This window comes from Mytilus trossulus, chromosome 12 (assembly GCF_036588685.1).
Source record: "Mytilus trossulus isolate FHL-02 chromosome 12, PNRI_Mtr1.1.1.hap1, whole genome shotgun sequence".
Taxonomy (NCBI): Eukaryota; Metazoa; Mollusca; class Bivalvia; order Mytilida; family Mytilidae; genus Mytilus; species Mytilus trossulus.
Window position 1 is genome coordinate 51,040,967 of NC_086384.1, and position 18,806 is coordinate 51,059,772.

Below are 18,806 nucleotides of genomic sequence, written 5' to 3' on the forward strand. Positions count from 1 at the left end.
GCTAGTATCTAGAAGGATATTTTATGATAATTTATTTTCTGTTGTCCGTACGTATTACTTTTAAATGGACTTTTTCACATGACACAGTGTGCATTAAAAGTTTGTTTTTATCAGATTCATCAAGGATTTGTATTGAAACTATACAAATCCTTTGATTCATAATCACATATGGATTTTGACCACACATAGACAAAATCAAAATATATATACAGTATCTATAAAAGACTGCGATTTTTTTTAAATCTTTTTTCCTTATTTTTTGTTGAGCCTACTATACATTTGAAAATACCTGTACCAAGTCAGGAATTTGACAGTTTTTGTCCATTCGTTTTTAGATGTGTTTTGTTATTTGATTTTGCCATATGGACTTTCCGCATTGATTTTCTTCTAAGTTCAGTATTTTTGTGATTTTACTTTCTACTACATTTTGTGCTTACACTATTTTACAACAGAAGTAGGCGAGACACTGGGTCAAAAAAGTATAGAAAAATCAGAAAACTGGAATAAAATATACTACTTGTCTATGGTACTGTCATAAGTACAATTACTACTGACAAGCCGCTTTTTCAGTGTTATAATTTTAAAATAGCTAAATTATGCATTCATGTTTTAGAACAAGAAAAGTCTATAAAAGATGAAAATGACACAAATTAAATAATCATCACTGACTCAAGAGTAACAAAGTTAAGAACCATCGAATACTTCAAATAATACAACGTCCTGGTGACATGTGCACGTGTAAAGGAGCATTGCAGATAGAATGCAAATTAACTGTCACTAGATTCGACGCGTTATTGAGATTCGTTAATAATCTTCAAAAATGTGTGCACAACTGAAACAAATAAATTGAAGGTTGCCATGTTACTAATCATATATAAATGAGGGGAGGACAGGTGGTACCCTTCTCCCTTCTCCCACCCCTTTCCTCCTTTCTCCTACCCCTTTTCTCCTTATTTTATTTTTTTTAATTTACCGGAGAAAAGAGAGATATTTTATTTTTTTCTCCAACTTTTTCTCCTTTCTCCAAGCCTTCCTCTCCTTTCTCCTACCCCTTTCGCCTTTTCCTACCCCCTTTCTCCCTGTCTCCCTTACCCTGTCCTCCCCCTCATAAATATCCTGAGTCGAACAAGCCCATGGATGTAATTAATACGCGTTAGTTTGTTATCAAACTGTGTATTGACCTTTTAATTTTAGAATAATAGAGTTCAAATATATCAATATTCATGTTCTAAGTTATTGTCATTTTGACGTAAACGTTTTTAAACCAATGACACGATACGATTTATTTTTCGATTATCTCTGATATTTACTCATTTGATATGGTAAAGTCCCAACAGGTTCGAATAAGATCTTCCCAGCATATTAACATTGGTTTCCCTCCCCCTTACTTATATTCCCCTGGAAATAACAAGCACGCCTTTAATGAAAGAATAGAGCCTTTTTTAAGGTAAGTGCATTTTAGTTTAAATAACAATTTGACAGCGCCAGAAATACACGATTGTCACATGTTAGAACTTGGTAGAAAGATTAACTTTAATGATAAGATAAGTACGATATATTTATTTTGATTGCGGTATCTTTTCACCACCGAACACCACTGAACCATAATCATGATAATAGGCACTAGACGTTCTGTCAATAGACACTATATTTTCTTCCAATTGCCAATATTTATACAATTGACAGAACGTCTAGTGCCTGTGACGAAAATCCCCCAAAAATTATATTTGATGTTTTATTGTTCTCTATAATCATGATAATAACTTGTTGAAGTCAGGGGCATAGCTAGGTATAATTTCAGCTAGTCCAAATAATTATGACGTCTTGAAAGGCATTATATTTTTTTTCTTTGACGCAAGTTACTTCGACGTAAGGCGTCAAAGAAAAAAAATATAATAGCCTTTCAAGACGTCATAATTATTTGGACTAGGTATTCAGCCAACTGTAGGCACCAATCGGCAGGGGGTCTGGGGGCCACTTAAGGCCCCCAGTAGGTCCACGGCAGAGCCCTTTTAGGGGGTTCAGGGGGGCGATGCCCCCTGACTCACCCCACGACAGAAAAACAGCTTTCAGCATTTTAGCTGTATAATTTTATGTACAAAAATATTAAATTTACTGGTTATTTCACGATAATTATAATATACATGATGGAAAGTTCGAAGAATTATGAATAATTCACCATAACATCTGACTAATGAATTAGATAGAGTAGTACAATCAGAAACATGAAAAAAATTACAATATGCACTACCCAGCCTAGATCAACGTATTCCTATATTTATGTAAATTAAGTATTACACCCTGTTTGGTATTTTCATATCTATTCCGTTCTGATTGATAAATACGTATAACTTAATTAATAGTAAATATTGTGACGATCCTTCATTGAAAAAAATAGGCACCCACGTAAACAATGATATTACTATATAATAAACACTATCCTTTTGTCTAGACAAAAACCATCAATCTTTCAATTCTTAAACCTTCACCCTAGCCACACAAACACATACACACAGTTTGTTCTTTTCATACAATCGTAATAAAATTCAAGAAATTGGTATTTCTTTATATCCTCTATTGTAAAATCTCTACCTGCTTAGGAATTTGGACGCAAAAAAAAACAAATTTACAATAAATACAACAGTGAGCTAGGACAAATGTGCGGAAATTTGAAAATGCCATGGATGATGCATTGGAAAATTGGGGATTATTGGATAGGAGCAGAAATTTTGCATTTCAGTAGACCAACTACGAACTCCTCAAAGAGTGGCATTCTCTCTACAAGTTAAATAGGCATCTGATTTAATGTCCCCATAATGCACAGCCAAACGGACAACCAACATTGGCAAGTCGGGTGAAGACAAAGTGGAAAGATAGTTGCAAACTAACAACAACTAATTAAAGTAAAACACTCATGTGTCTAAATAAGTTGAGGTTCATTCAAGTTTTTGTTGATAGAAGTGAAATGATCTGAACTGAAGTTCTAGTTTATAGATTCTATATAAGGTAAAATCATAATAACATTCATTTCTATCTGATATTCCATTCACTAACAACGAGAGACTAGTGTGCACATGACATTGAGTTTTGACAACTTCACTGGCGTTCATCTACAGATAACGTTGTTAATCTTTTTAGCTCACCTCATCACTTGGCGTCCGTTGTCCCTCGTCCTCCGTCATCCATCGTCTGTCCTTGTTATCTTTAAATTTTCAGAAGAATAGGACAACCCTTGTTAGGTTGCTGCCCCTGAATTGGTAATTTTAAGGAAATTTTGCTGTTTTTAGCTCACCTGGCCCAAAGGGCCAAGTGAGCTTTTCTCATCACTTGACGTACGGCGTCGTCCGGTTAACCGTTTTTCGTAGGTCTTAGTAATCTTTTAGAAAAATCTTCACCTCTGAAACTACTGGGTCAAATTTAACCAAACTTAACCATAATTATCATTGGGGTATCTAGTTTGTAAAATGTGTCCGGTGACCCGGCCAACCATCCAAGATGGCCGCCATAGCTAAAAATAGGACATAAGGGTAAACTGCAGTTTTGGCTTATAACTCAAAAATCAAAGCATTTAGAGCAATCTTGCATGGGGTAAAATTGTTCATCAGGTCAAGATCTATCTGCCCTGAAATTTCAGATGAAGCAGACAACCCGCTGTTAGGTTGCTGCCATATTGAATTGGTAATTTTTACGGAAATTTTGCTGTTTTTGGTTAATATCTTAAATATTATTATAGATAGAGATAAACTGTAAACTGCAATAATGTTCAGCTGAGTAAGATTTACAAATAAGTCAAATAACTCAATATGATCAAAATGGTCAATTGACCTCCTAAGGAGTTATTGCCCTTTATAGTCAATTTTTAACAATTTTCACTATCATTTTCCACTGAAACTAACTGGACCAAGTTCATTATAGATACAGATAATTGTAAGCAGCAAGAATGTTTAGATAAGTAAGATCTACAAACACATCACTATCACCAAAACGCAATTTTGTCATGAATCCATGTGTCCTTTGTTTAATATTCACATAGACCAAGGTGAGCGACACAGGCTCTTTAGAGCCTCTAGTTTTTTAATAAAAAAAAATATTTGTGAAAAAATTATGTGTAGGTGTAACAGTTTATTTCTTCCTCTGTGATATTTTATCCTGAGGATAATTTGTCACGGTAATTTTTTTCCAGGCATGGTATTTCACAGGTAGAATTTTTCAAGAGGAGTGAAAATCTATCTTTTCTATCTAATCTATTTGCCATAATCATATTTCACAGAACCTTGTGTAAGTTACTCACGATCAATATATACCTGACTTTAATTATAAAATGTTTCACAAAGGTAGAACAAATTTGCATAATTTATCAGAGGGAGGTAATTATGATCAATTTATATTTTAAAGATATTAATATAATATATTCCTGAATCTATTTCATAGTGAAATTTTTCCTTGAATCTTATTTTTTATATATTCATTTATATAACAAGATGACTTACAACATAAATTTTTAATAAGACAGATATTATTTCACAGGTAAATACTATCTAGCTGTTTTTGTTCCAATATATTGTTATGCTATAATTTATCTGATTTCCATATAATCGACAACAACATCTTTGTCCCTTGACTATTTAAATAGTTAAAAATATTATCATAATCAAATTCTTCTTTACTGTTTAAACAGTAGTAATGCAACTATATTTCTACCTTTACGTTTTAATTTATATTTGTACTGAGATCTGAAAACAACTCACTTAAGTTTTACATGTATTTCACTTACCTTATTTAATCATGATATTATTTCACAATTACGATCTTTGAAATTATTTCTGGTTTTCTTTCTTGTGTTTTGATAATGATAATTTTCTTTTTAAAAAAAATATATTTACTGGAAATTTTTAAGTTTTTGTGTTTTGGTCTATTTTTCTCATACTTTATGCAATAGGTCTACTATATTTGTTGTATGGAATGATTGTAAGGTGCACATGTCTAGCGGGCAGATGTTATCTGACCTTTACCTCATTTTCATGGTTCAGTGGTCAAAGTTAATTTTTTAAGTTTTGGTCTTTTTATCTAATATTATATGCCAAAGGTCAACTATATTTGGTGTACTGAAATATATTATGATCTAAGTGTCAGTCTCGCAGGTTTTATTTGACAATGACCTCAATTTCACGGTTCATTGCACAGTGTTAAGTTTTTGTGTTTTGGTCTATTTTTCTAAAACTTCTTGTATAGATGAGTGACTCACTGTGAAATTAAATGAATGTGCGAGTGGGGCATCCGTGTACTGGGGACACATTCTTGTTTTTTTAGTTTTTTTAATAACACTTAACTTACTATCCTGGATTCGTACATAACTTGGATAGACTCTAGATTATGACCAAATGCTAGTATCTAGAAGGATATTTTATGATAATTTATTTTCTGTTGTCCGTACGTATTACTTTTAAATGGACTTTTTCACATGACACAGTGTGCATTAAAAGTTTGTTTTTATCAGATTCATCAAGGATTTGTATTGAAACTATACAAATCCTTTGATTCATAATCACATATGGATTTTGACCACACATAGACAAAATCAAAATATATATACAGTATCTATAAAAGACTGCGATTTTTTTTAAATCTTTTTTCCTTATTTTTTGTTGAGCCTACTATACATTTGAAAATACCTGTACCAAGTCAGGAATTTGACAGTTCTTGTCCATTCGTTTTTAGATGTGTTTTGTTATTTGATTTTGCCATATGGACTTTCCGCATTGATTTTCTTCTAAGTTCAGTATTTTTGTGATTTTACTTTCTACTACATTTTGTGCTTACACTATTTTACAACAGAAGTAGGCGAGACACTGGGTCAAAAAAGTATAGAAAAATCAGAAAACTGGAATAAAATATACTACTTGTCTATGGTACTGTCATAAGTACAATTACTACTGACAAGCCGCTTTTTCAGTGTTATAATTTTAAAATAGCTAAATTATGCATTCATGTTTTAGAACAAGAAAAGTCTATAAAAGATGAAAATGACACAAATTAAATAATCATCACTGACTCAAGAGTAACAAAGTTAAGAACCATCGAATACTTCAAATAATACAACGTCCTGGTGACATGTGCACGTGTAAAGGAGCATTGCAGATAGAATGCAAATTAACTGTCACTAGATTCGACGCGTTATTGAGATTCGTTAATAATCTTCAAAAATGTGTGCACAACTGAAACAAATAAATTGAAGGTTGCCATGTTACTAATCATATATAAATGAGGGGAGGACAGGTGGTACCCTTCTCCCTTCTCCCACCCCTTTCCTCCTTTCTCCTACCCCTTTTCTCCTTATTTTATTTTTTTTAATTTACCGGAGAAAAGAGAGATATTTTATTTTTTTCTCCAACTTTTTCTCCTTTCTCCAAGCCTTCCTCTCCTTTCTCCTACCCCTTTCGCCTTTTCCTACCCCCTTTCTCCCTGTCTCCCTTACCCTGTCCTCCCCCTCATAAATATCCTGAGTCGAACAAGCCCATGGATGTAATTAATACGCGTTAGTTTGTTATCAAACTGTGTATTGACCTTTTAATTTTAGAATAATAGAGTTCAAATATATCAATATTCATGTTCTAAGTTATTGTCATTTTGACGTAAACGTTTTTAAACCAATGACACGATACGATTTATTTTTCGATTATCTCTGATATTTACTCATTTGATATGGTAAAGTCCCAACAGGTTCAAATAAGATCTTCCCAGCATATTAACATTGGTTTCCCTCCCCCTTACTTATATTCCCCTGGAAATAACAAGCACGCCTTTAATGAAAGAATAGAGCCTTTTTTAAGGTAAGTGCATTTTAGTTTAAATAACAATTTGACAGCGCCAGAAATACACGATTGTCACATGTTAGAACTTGGTAGAAAGATTAACTTTAATGATAAGATAAGTACGATATATTTATTTTGATTGCGGTATCTTTTCACCACCGAACACCACTGAACCATAATCATGATAATAGGCACTAGACGTTCTGTCAATAGACACTATATTTTCTTCCAATTGCCAATATTTATACAATTGACAGAACGTCTAGTGCCTGTGACGAAAATCCCCCAAAAATTATATTTGATGTTTTATTGTTCTCTATAATCATGATAATAACTTGTTGAAGTCAGGGGCATAGCTAGGTATAATTTCAGCTAGTCCAAATAATTATGACGTCTTGAAAGGCATTATATTTTTTTTCTTTGACGCAAGTTACTTCGACGTAAGGCGTCAAAGAAAAAAAATATAATAGCCTTTCAAGACGTCATAATTATTTGGACTAGGTATTCAGCCAACTGTAGGCACCAATCGGCAGGGGGTCTGGGGGCCACTTAAGGCCCCCAGTAGGTCCACGGCAGAGCCCTTTTAGGGGGTTCAGGGGGGCGATGCCCCCTGACTCACCCCACGACAGAAAAACAGCTTTCAGCATTTTAGCTGTATAATTTTATGTACAAAAATATTAAATTTACTGGTTATTTCACGATAATTATAATATACATGATGGAAAGTTCGAAGAATTATGAATAATTCACCATAACATCTGACTAATGAATTAGATAGAGTAGTACAATCAGAAACATGAAAAAAATTACAATATGCACTACCCAGCCTAGATCAACGTATTCCTATATTTATGTAAATTAAGTATTACACCCTGTTTGGTATTTTCATATCTATTCCGTTCTGATTGATAAATACGTATAACTTAATTAATAGTAAATATTGTGACGATCCTTCATTGAAAAAAATAGGCACCCACGTAAACAATGATATTACTATATAATAAACACTATCCTTTTGTCTAGACAAAAACCATCAATCTTTCAATTCTTAAACCTTCACCCTAGCCACACAAACACATACACACAGTTTGTTCTTTTCATACAATCGTAATAAAATTCAAGAAATTGGTATTTCTTTATATCCTCTATTGTAAAATCTCTACCTGCTTAGGAATTTGGACGCAAAAAAAAACAAATTTACAATAAATACAACAGTGAGCTAGGACAAATGTGCGGAAATTTGAAAATGCCATGGATGATGCATTGGAAAATTGGGGATTATTGGATAGGAGCAGAAATTTTGCATTTCAGTAGACCAACTACGAACTCCTCAAAGAGTGGCATTCTCTCTACAAGTTAAATAGGCATCTGATTTAATGTCCCCATAATGCACAGCCAAACGGACAACCAACATTGGCAAGTCGGGTGAAGACAAAGTGGAAAGATAGTTGCAAACTAACAACAACTAATTAAAGTAAAACACTCATGTGTCTAAATAAGTTGAGGTTCATTCAAGTTTTTGTTGATAGAAGTGAAATGATCTGAACTGAAGTTCTAGTTTATAGATTCTATATAAGGTAAAATCATAATAACATTCATTTCTATCTGATATTCCATTCACTAACAACGAGAGACTAGTGTGCACATGACATTGAGTTTTGACAACTTCACTGGCGTTCATCTACAGATAACGTTGTTAATCTTTTTAGCTCACCTCATCACTTGGCGTCCGTTGTCCCTCGTCCTCCGTCATCCATCGTCTGTCCTTGTTATCTTTAAATTTTCAGAAGAATAGGACAACCCTTGTTAGGTTGCTGCCCCTGAATTGGTAATTTTAAGGAAATTTTGCTGTTTTTAGCTCACCTGGCCCAAAGGGCCAAGTGAGCTTTTCTCATCACTTGACGTACGGCGTCGTCCGGCGTCGTCGTCCGGCGTTAGCTTTTACAAAAATCTGTTCCTCTGAAACTACTTGCCCAAATTAAACCAAACTTGGCCACAAGCATCATTGGGGTATCTAGTTTAAAAAATGTGTCCGGTGACCCGGCCAACAATCCAAGATGGCCGCCATGGCTAAAAATAGAATGTAGGGGTAAATTGCAGTTTTTGGCTTATAACTCAAACACCAAAGCATTTAGAGCAAATATGACAGGGATAAAATTGTTAATCAGGTCAAGATCTATCTGCCATGAAATTTTCAGATGTTTCGGACAACCCATTGTTGGGTTGCTGCCCCTGATTTGGTAATTTTAAGGAAATTTTGCTGTTTTTGGTTATTTTCTTGAATATTATAAAAGATAGAGATAAACTATAAACAGCACTAGTGTTCAGCAAAGTAAGATTTACAATTAAGTCAACATGACTAAAATGGTCAGTTGACCCCTTTAGGAGCTATTGCCCTTTTTAGTCATTTTTTTAATCATTTTTCGTAGATCTTACTAATCTTTTAGAAAAATCTTCTCCTCTGAAACTACTGGGCCAAATTTAACTAAACTTGGCCACAATAATCATTGGGGTATCTTGTTTGAAAAATGTGTCTGATGACCTGGCCAACCATCCAAGATGGCCGCCATGGCTAAAAATAGAACATAGGGGTAAAATGCAGTTTTGGTTTATAACTCAAAAACCAAAGCATTTAGAGCAAATCTGACATGGGGTTAAATTGTTATTCAGGTCAAGATCTATCTGCTCTTAAATTTTCAGATGACAACTCGTTATTAGGTTGCTGCCCCTGAATTGGTAATTTTAAGGAAATTTTGCTGTTTTTGGGTTAATATCTTGAATATTATTATAGATAGAGATAAACTTTAAAAAGTAATAATGTTCAGCAAAGTAAGATTTACAAATAAGTCAACATCACCAAAATGGTCAGTTGACCCCTTTAGGAGTTATTGCCCTTTATAGTCAATTTTTAACCGTTTTTCGTAGGTCTTAGTAATCTTTTAGAAAAATCTTCACCTCTGAAACTACTGGGTCAAATTTAACCAAACTTAACCATAATTATCATTGGGGTATCTAGTTTGTAAAATGTGTCCGGTGACCCGGCCAACCATCCAAGATGGCCGCCATAGCTAAAAATAGGACATAAGGGTAAACTGCAGTTTTGGCTTATAACTCAAAAATCAAAGCATTTAGAGCAATCTTGCATGGGGTAAAATTGTTCATCAGGTCAAGATCTATCTGCCCTGAAATTTCAGATGAAGCAGACAACCCGCTGTTAGGTTGCTGCCATATTGAATTGGTAATTTTTACGGAAATTTTGCTGTTTTTGGTTAATATCTTAAATATTATTATAGATAGAGATAAACTGTAAACAGCAATAATGTTCAGCTGAGTAAGATTTACAAATAAGTCAAATAACTCAATATGATCAAAATGGTCAATTGACCTCCTAAGGAGTTATTGCCCTTTATAGTCAATTTTTAACAATTTTCACTATCATTTTCCACTGAAACTAACTGGACCAAGTTCATTATAGATACAGATAATTGTAAGCAGCAAGAATGTTTAGATAAGTAAGATCTACAAACACATCACTATCACCAAAACGCAATTTTGTCATGAATCCATGTGTCCTTTGTTTAATATTCACATAGACCAAGGTGAGCGACACAGGCTCTTTAGAGCCTCTAGTTTTTTAATAAAAAAAAATATTTGTGAAAAAATTATGTGTAGGTGTAACAGTTTATTTCTTCCTCTGTGATATTTTATCCTGAGGATAATTTGTCACGGTAATTTTTTTCCAGGCATGGTATTTCACAGGTAGAATTTTTCAAGAGGAGTGAAAATCTATCTTTTCTATCTAATCTATTTGCCATAATCATATTTCACAGAACCTTGTGTAAGTTACTCACGATCAATATATACCTGACTTTAATTATAAAATGTTTCACAAAGGTAGAACAAATTTGCATAATTTATCAGAGGGAGGTAATTATGATCAATTTATATTTTAAAGATATTAATATAATATATTCCTGAATCTATTTCATAGTGAAATTTTTCCTTGAATCTTATTTTTTATATATTCATTTATATAACAAGATGACTTACAACATAAATTTTTAATAAGACAGATATTATTTCACAGGTAAATACTATCTAGCTGATGAAATTGTTTTTGTTCCAATATATTGTTATGCTATAATTTATCTGATTTCCATATAATCGACAACAACATCTTTGTCCCTTGACTATTTAAATAGTTAAAAATATTATCATAATCAAATTCTTCTTTACTGTTTAAACAGTAGTAATGCAACTATATTTCTACCTTTACGTTTTAATTTATATTTGTACTGAGATCTGAAAACAACTCACTTAAGTTTTACATGTATTTCACTTACCTTATTTAATCATGATATTATTTCACAATTACGATCTTTGAAATTATTTCTGGTTTTCTTTCTTGTGTTTTGATAATGATAATTTTCTTTTTAAAAAAAATATATTTACTGGAAATTTTTAAGTTTTTGTGTTTTGGTCTATTTTTCTCATACTTTATGCAATAGGTCTACTATATTTGTTGTATGGAATGATTGTAAGGTGCACATGTCTAGCGGGCAGATGTTATCTGACCTTTACCTCATTTTCATGGTTCAGTGGTCAAAGTTAATTTTTTAAGTTTTGGTCTTTTTATCTAATATTATATGCCAAAGGTCAACTATATTTGGTGTACTGAAATATATTATGATCTAAGTGTCAGTCTCGCAGGTTTTATTTGACAATGACCTCAATTTCACGGTTCATTGCACAGTGTTAAGTTTTTGTGTTTTGGTCTATTTTTCTAAAACTTCAAGTAATAGGTCAACTATATTTGTTGTATGGAAGCATTGTTAGCTGTGCATGTCTGCCTGGCATGGTTCATCTGACCTTGACCTCATTTTCATGGTTCATTGGTCTTTGTTTAGCTATCTTGGTTAATGTTAATTTTATGTGACAGTTGTAATAAAGCTTTATAATTAGGACTATTAACATAATATCAATGATTAGTAAAGAAGGCGAGACATTTCAGTGTGTGCACTCTTGTTCTAATAACTACCGGTATTCAATAAGTTAACTACCCAGATAGAATTTCACGGCAAAGGAAAAAATATCCCTGTGAAATATTTTCCTCCAGATAAAAAAATAACAACAACTACTGTGACATTTTTTCCTCTGGATAAAATTTCACCCGGATATAATTTTACTTGACATAGGCACGTGCCTAAAGTGCATAACGGCAGCTACGTCCCTGGAAGTTACACCCTTGACTGTTGTTTTAAATAACTAAATGTGACCTAAATATAATATTTAATTCAACAAATAATAAGTTTAAGAAACCAATTATCTATATTGAACAGAAAAGGAAATTGAGTCTTTAACACCACAACTCCACAAACTACATGTACCACTGCCACTTCACCTCAAATAAATTTTTAAAAATTTTTGTTTTTCCTACCTTCTATATACCAATAATAAGAATGAGATAAATATCAAAATAAAAACCAATAAAAATTGTAAAGTTTTATAAATTAAAGAAAAATTGAAATTAACTTTAAAAGCAACCCCAATCAGACATGAGCCGAAAAGTATTTTCAAAATGTGGATGGTTTTCTGTCATGAAGAAGAAAAAGAAGAATAAACAGAGATCGAGGATACTTGAACTGATTACTAATTATGTATACACATATTTGAATTTTATTTGAAATATATCTATCAGTTTTAATCCAGTGTCGTAACACAGTATATATAACGCTAGTCAAAATAAATATGACATCTTGAAAGGCTATTATATTTTTTTCTTTGACGCCTTCCTGTGTCTTAGCAAAAATTTTAAATAGCCTTCCAAGACGTCATAATTATTTGGACTAATATAAATCTAGATTAAAACTGATGAGGAAAGGTAACACCCAGCCACCGATAGTTTTATTTTTATGAACTGAAGCCTAGGTGGTTGAGTGGTCTAGCACTTCTGGCATAATGCAACGCAATTTGGTGCCACAATATTTCAGTAGCATATTAAACATGTTAAAGTTCGATAAGTTCCTGGAATTCCAGAAAATTTTGTCAAAGGTGAAAATATTTCCATGGAACTTTTATTTCACAAATAATGTCTATCATAAGGCTTATTTTTGGAACTTGTTCTCTCAATAATAATAAAATCAGTCATCTGTCATTAATCAATCACTAATCCATCAGTAATCGGTCTTAAATCAATCAGTAATCTAATCGATCACTAATCGATCAAACTCCCGAGAGAGTTTGATTGATTACTGATCGATGACTTCAAGTCATCAATCGAGTAAGACTGATCAAATATGATCGATTAGTGTTAGATTACCTATCTGATCAATTAGTTAAGTCTGGAACAACTCAAACAAGAAAACTAACGGGTTAGTCAGTAACTAAGCAATTAACTGAAAACAAATATAAAGGACCTAAATCAATAAAAAATACTAAAATCACAGGCCCTTGACATTGCAAAGGCATATAAAGAAATTAACAGAGTTTTCTGTAGAGTGGGGCGCCCATATTTGCTGGGGACACAATTTCGCCGTTTTATGATTTTGAGGTGTAAAAACTTCAAAGGATGGCTGAAATGGAAGACATATACTGGCAAATGATATTATATAACAAATATGATTATTTTTTTAAAACTTAGACAAAATTGCAGCACCTACTTAAATGGGCCGAAAAACGGACAACGATTTTCAGCTAATTTCCTGAAGAAAAAACACGAATTCAAAGAAGCATTTCTAAGCAATTCTTTGACTGGATGCCCTAAATTTCAGTTCTTAACACCTATGAAATGTCTGCTATTCATCTATAACATAATCGATTTGATCAATGTTGTTTAAAGCTGCGATTATTTGGTTTTGAATAGATGTGTAAAAACGGCGAATATGTGTCCCACATTGACAAAAAAATCAGTTAATTTCAAACACTCTTTAATCTTACTTTTCAGATGATTATATTCAAACAAACACGTTTTCAAGCTTAAGAATATGTTGCATTTGAAGTTATCTTCATATAGAAATATCAGTATACTTCAAAAAAATTTAACCCTGAACATAAACTGTAGAAAACATGAAAAGATGTGGCGAAAATGAGCACCCCACTCTATATTTGATTATTTTAGATCTTCAGTTTATAGCATTGGTTGCAACAGAAAATATCAGAATTTTATATGATAAACATTTGAAAAAAGTGAATTTTTGATAATTGCTGAAGAGACCATGATTTAGTTAAAATCATCAAAACTATGATTGAAATAAAACAAGTCTATAACCTATTTAAAATAATACACATCTACAGTTGCAAACTTTCCAGAGGTGCTATCCAGCACTTTGATTGATCAAGCTGTGCCCTGTAGAGCATTTTATTTTCATTGTTAATGGCCATACACATGATACAGTTACTATTGTTGCTTACATCCTCTTCACTTGAACTGTTGTAAATAGATGTCTGATTGGCAAGCATACCACTTCTCCTTATACGTACCAGGTATATTTAGATTGAATAGTACATGTATGATACTCATTTAATTTCAGCTACCTGACAAAGAGTTCAATTTACACTAAAATCATATATGTATAGCTTGCTTTACAGACATTATGGACTTACTGACATTGAATAGGTTAAATTAGATGGAAGAGCTGAGCTACAATTTTTAAATAGGTCTTGAAGTGCAATACAAATTTTTATAAGTTCATGTTTTTGTAGAGCTTACTCATCAATTAATATTTTCGAATGGAGAATGAACCAGTCACAGTGGAACCAGTCCCACACTTGAATACACAAAGTGATATTTCATCCAACCATGAAGAAATACAAGGGTTACAAAGAACAAAAGCACAAGACACAGTACAGTTTCAGGTATTTGTAAACTATTACCATGATTACTTGAATCTTCTAGTAAATAAAAATGACTTGTATTTATAAGTATTATATCTGAATGTACAACTGCGGAAATACCGTACATGAGGTTATTTTGGTTGTAGTTTAATTTGGTTTATTTGGGTTTTTTTTGTACCTCAAATACATCAAAACTATTAAAAACTGAATTTGACACATCACTTGAGAAAACCCCTAAAATATCCTGACACCAAAATTTCCAAATTTACAGTAAACTTAAACTGATGTACAATGTCAACATGTCAACGTATATTTGTTCCACCTAACAGAAGTTCCAGTGGAAACTTTATTATAAACAATGTCATAATACCTGTACCTGATGGAACAAATATTCTATACTATTTATTCCGTTCGGAACATTCACTGTTAATATTTATTCCTGTGGAAGTTATATTCCAGTATAATTTTTCCATTTGAAACTTATATTATGAAGGAACTTCTATTCCGTGACAAACACACTTTTACATGGAAATGAATTAAAAGTTTCAAACCCCATGAACCATGATGTAGGGGACTGGGTTATATACAGTCTCCATGCAAAATGCTAACAAAAATCACTGATTATGACCATAAATACCTGTGGTGCATCTTATACTGACTTCATCACATACTTTAGAATTAAACTACTGTAATTGTAAGGGCCCTTTATAGCTTTCTGTTGTGTGATTCAATGCTTCATGTTAAAGCCCATACTTTGACCTATAATAGTTTTGCTTTTTACAAATTGTGCCTTGGATCAGGAGTTTTCTCATTGGGACTCTGATTCATACTAGGAAAAGTCTAGAGAGATAACAAAGTTGAATTTAAGTAAAAAGAAAATAGCATTTTTACCTGTTAATTACCAAAACTATTTTTTTGTTCTAGTCAGCAGACTCTAACCATGACCTTGAAAAGAGCTTACAAAACCTAGAAGTTGTTGAACATGTTGAAGGAGAGGTAAGTGAAGAAGTGGTTCGATTCCCATTCCAGGATGAAAATTTCAGTTTTCGGCTCTTCCTTGACACCATTTGCATGTATGGTCTTCAGGAATCGATGATAGTTTGTTGCAAGGAGACGATAAATGGCTGACCCCTATTAATAGAGAACCATATCTCTTGCACGTTAAAGACACCCTTGTAGATTTCGAAAAAGAGCAGGCTAATGCTGCTACAAGGCAGCACTCCCAACCTCAAAGTGAAAAGGGATTAATATCAGTTGCAACAATGTTTCCCAATCCACTATAAACATGATAAAGGAATATGTTTAAACTAAGTAAAAAAGTATAAAATACTTACCAGTCTTAAACATATCAAAATAGAAAACAGTCGATTGTTGAGATTGCAAATACTAATGCATGATCAATTGTCAAAATGTTAATTTCTGATTAATTGCTATATAAAGGTGATTATAAAACACATTTCCAGAAGGATAATTATACAGGAGTCGGTATCAATTAAAACTTGCAACTAAGATTGATCGTAATTCAATAACAGTTCAGTATACTTGAGATCAATCTTAGTCCTAATAGTCAGGCTACAACTTACAAGCATATTCCAGTCAATTGTGCACATCCTGCTACAAGCATGAAATTTGGCATAGACCTTCCTCAACTATTACTCTTTTATTTCAGATAGGGAGGCATTTGAAAAAAATGTCTCACTTCCGGTAAAATCCAAAATGGTGGAGATCATACTTAAATCAGCCCTATATTGAAGGCTAGTATGTGAAAAGGTGTTATTATCATGCTACTAACATAATATTTGATACCAACCTTTGTTATATACTTCTTTTGGATATATGATATAGATGAGATGTCTTCAAAAACCCTACTTCTGGTAAAATCCAACATGGTGGACATAGTACTAGAATAAGCATATTTTTAGGGAGGGTAAAAGGTTTTTTTGCCTGTCATTAAACTTTTGGCTTCTAGTTATCCTCAAAACCACAAATTTTATTCTGTTGTAAATTTTTGAATAACACTTCTGGTAAAAAAACCAATATGGAGCAAATTTCAAAAATGAGTCCTCAATCCATATCTTTCATGTCTTTGATTTAGAGTTTTAGATAGATTGGTTAAAACAAAATAAAATTACTGAAGTACTAAATCATTTTTCAAATTACTATTTGGCTAAAAATAAATGTTTATCTACAGTCACCACCACATGCAAACAAAGCAGTGCAAAGGAGACCCGATTGTCCACATTAAAAACGACCGCGACATCCTTTGTATCTGTATGATTACGTTGTTGATACCAATTCTGGCTTTAATATAATGGTTTGAGAGAGGGCCTCCGATTTATTAACAAGGCGTAGGAGCAGATTTAATGCTTGATGCATGCACTACAGTGTCATCTAGCTGATATGACGCGATCACTGCCTTTACAAAGAATGAGTTTGAGTATTGTGGTGTTTTGCTTAGTGGAGTGATTCTTTACTTTCTTTTCCAAAATATTTGTTGCATGGTATTTATCGACTTTTTGGCAGTTATGTTGCACTTAGGATGTGCTTTTTGGGGAAACTCGTCTGGTTCAATATTGGAAATCTGCCCCTAAACCACTTTGTGTACATAAATATCAACTTCTAGCTTGTTAGTCTTGCAATTGTCTGGAGGTCTTGTAGTTCCAGTTGGGCAAGCATATTGGAGACACGCCTGTCCTCTCTTGACTTGTAACCTATGGTGATAAATCTTGCCACTTGATGTTGTATCCTTTCTAGCTTATTTATGTTTGTTACCGTGTAGGGGTCCCATACTATGGTTCCATATTCCATCGTTGATCAACGAGTGAGATGTAAGCTGTTTTTTTGTAATCTTGTGGGCAGTATTTTAAGTTTCTCCTTTGAGAGCCTAGTGTTGAATTTGCTTTCTTTGCCATGTTTAATATGAGGGTGGTCCATTTGATGTCTTCTAAAATGTGTAGGCCTAGTTACGGGTTATGCTTGACTTGTTGTAGTACATGTATGTGTCCATTTAAACTGTAGAGTTTATTGCTTTTGTTTCTGATGCTTAGGATGTAGCATTTTTTGACATTGAACCGCATTCCCCAGAACATCCATAATGTACAAGCTTCATTTTTGTAGCCTGCAACTTTTGTTGCAGAAAGCTCGACATAGGGATAGTGATCCGGCAGCGGCGGCGGTGTTAGCTCACTTCTTAAAAGCTTTATATTTTAGAAGGTAGAAGACCTGGATGCTTCATACTTTGTATATAGATGCCTCATGTTACGAACTTTCCGTCCTTGCATTTGCATGGAGACTGTATATAACCCATGTCCTTGACCTCATTTTCATGGTTCAGTGACTACTTGAAAAAAAAGTTAAGATTTTTTGTAATGTTAAATTCTCTCTTATTATAAGTAATTGGATAACTATATTTAGTATGTGCATACCTTGCAAGGTCCTCATGCCTGTCAGACAGTTTTCACTTGACCTCGACCTCATTTTATGGATCAGTGAACAAGGTTAAGTTTTCATGGTCAAGTCCATATCTCAGATACTATAAGCAATAGGTTTAGTATATTTGGTGTATGGAAGGACTGTAAGGTGTACATGTCCAACTGGCAGGTGTCATCTGACCTTGACCTCTTTTTCATGGTTCAGTGGTTAAAGTTAAATTTTGTGTTTTGGTCTATTTTTCTTATACTATATGCAATAGGTCTACTATTATTGGTATAAGGAATGATTGTAAGGTGTACATGTCTAGCTGACAGGTGTCATCTGACCTTGACCTCATTTTCATGGTTCAGTGGTCAAAGTTAAGTTTTTTAGTTTTGGTCTATTTTTCTAATACTTTATGCATTAGGTCAACTATATTTGGTGTATGGAAATATTTTATGATCTATATGTCGGTTACGCAGGTTTTATTTGACCTTGACCTCATTTTCAGGGTCCATTGCTAAGTTTTAAGTGTTTGTGTTTTGGTCTGTTTTCTTTATTTATAAGCAATAAGTCAACTATATTTGTTGTATTGAAGAATTGTTAGCTGTACATGTCTGCCTGGCATGGTTCATCTGACCTTGACCTCATTTTCATGGTTCAATGATCAATGTTTCATTTACTTGGTTGATGTTGAGTTTATGTGACAGTTGTAATAAAGCTTTATATTTAGGTCTATCAAGATAGTAT

The 18,806-nt window shown here is 33.1% G+C and overlaps 1 protein-coding gene across 1 annotated transcript in view; it reads left to right on the top strand.

Moving 5' to 3' along the window:
- Positions 1-6,784: 6,784 nt before the first annotated feature.
- LOC134693692 (uncharacterized) overlaps positions 6,785-18,806 on the top strand; it is a 56,545-nt gene continuing 44,523 nt past the window's right edge. Inside the window, exons 1-3 of the mRNA XM_063554588.1 lie at positions 6,785-6,830; positions 14,514-14,666; positions 15,570-15,641. Of these exons, the coding sequence (XP_063410658.1) occupies positions 14,541-14,666; positions 15,570-15,641 (198 nt within the window). The 5' untranslated portion in view covers positions 6,785-6,830; positions 14,514-14,540. The remainder of the gene's footprint in view (positions 6,831-14,513; positions 14,667-15,569; positions 15,642-18,806) is intronic.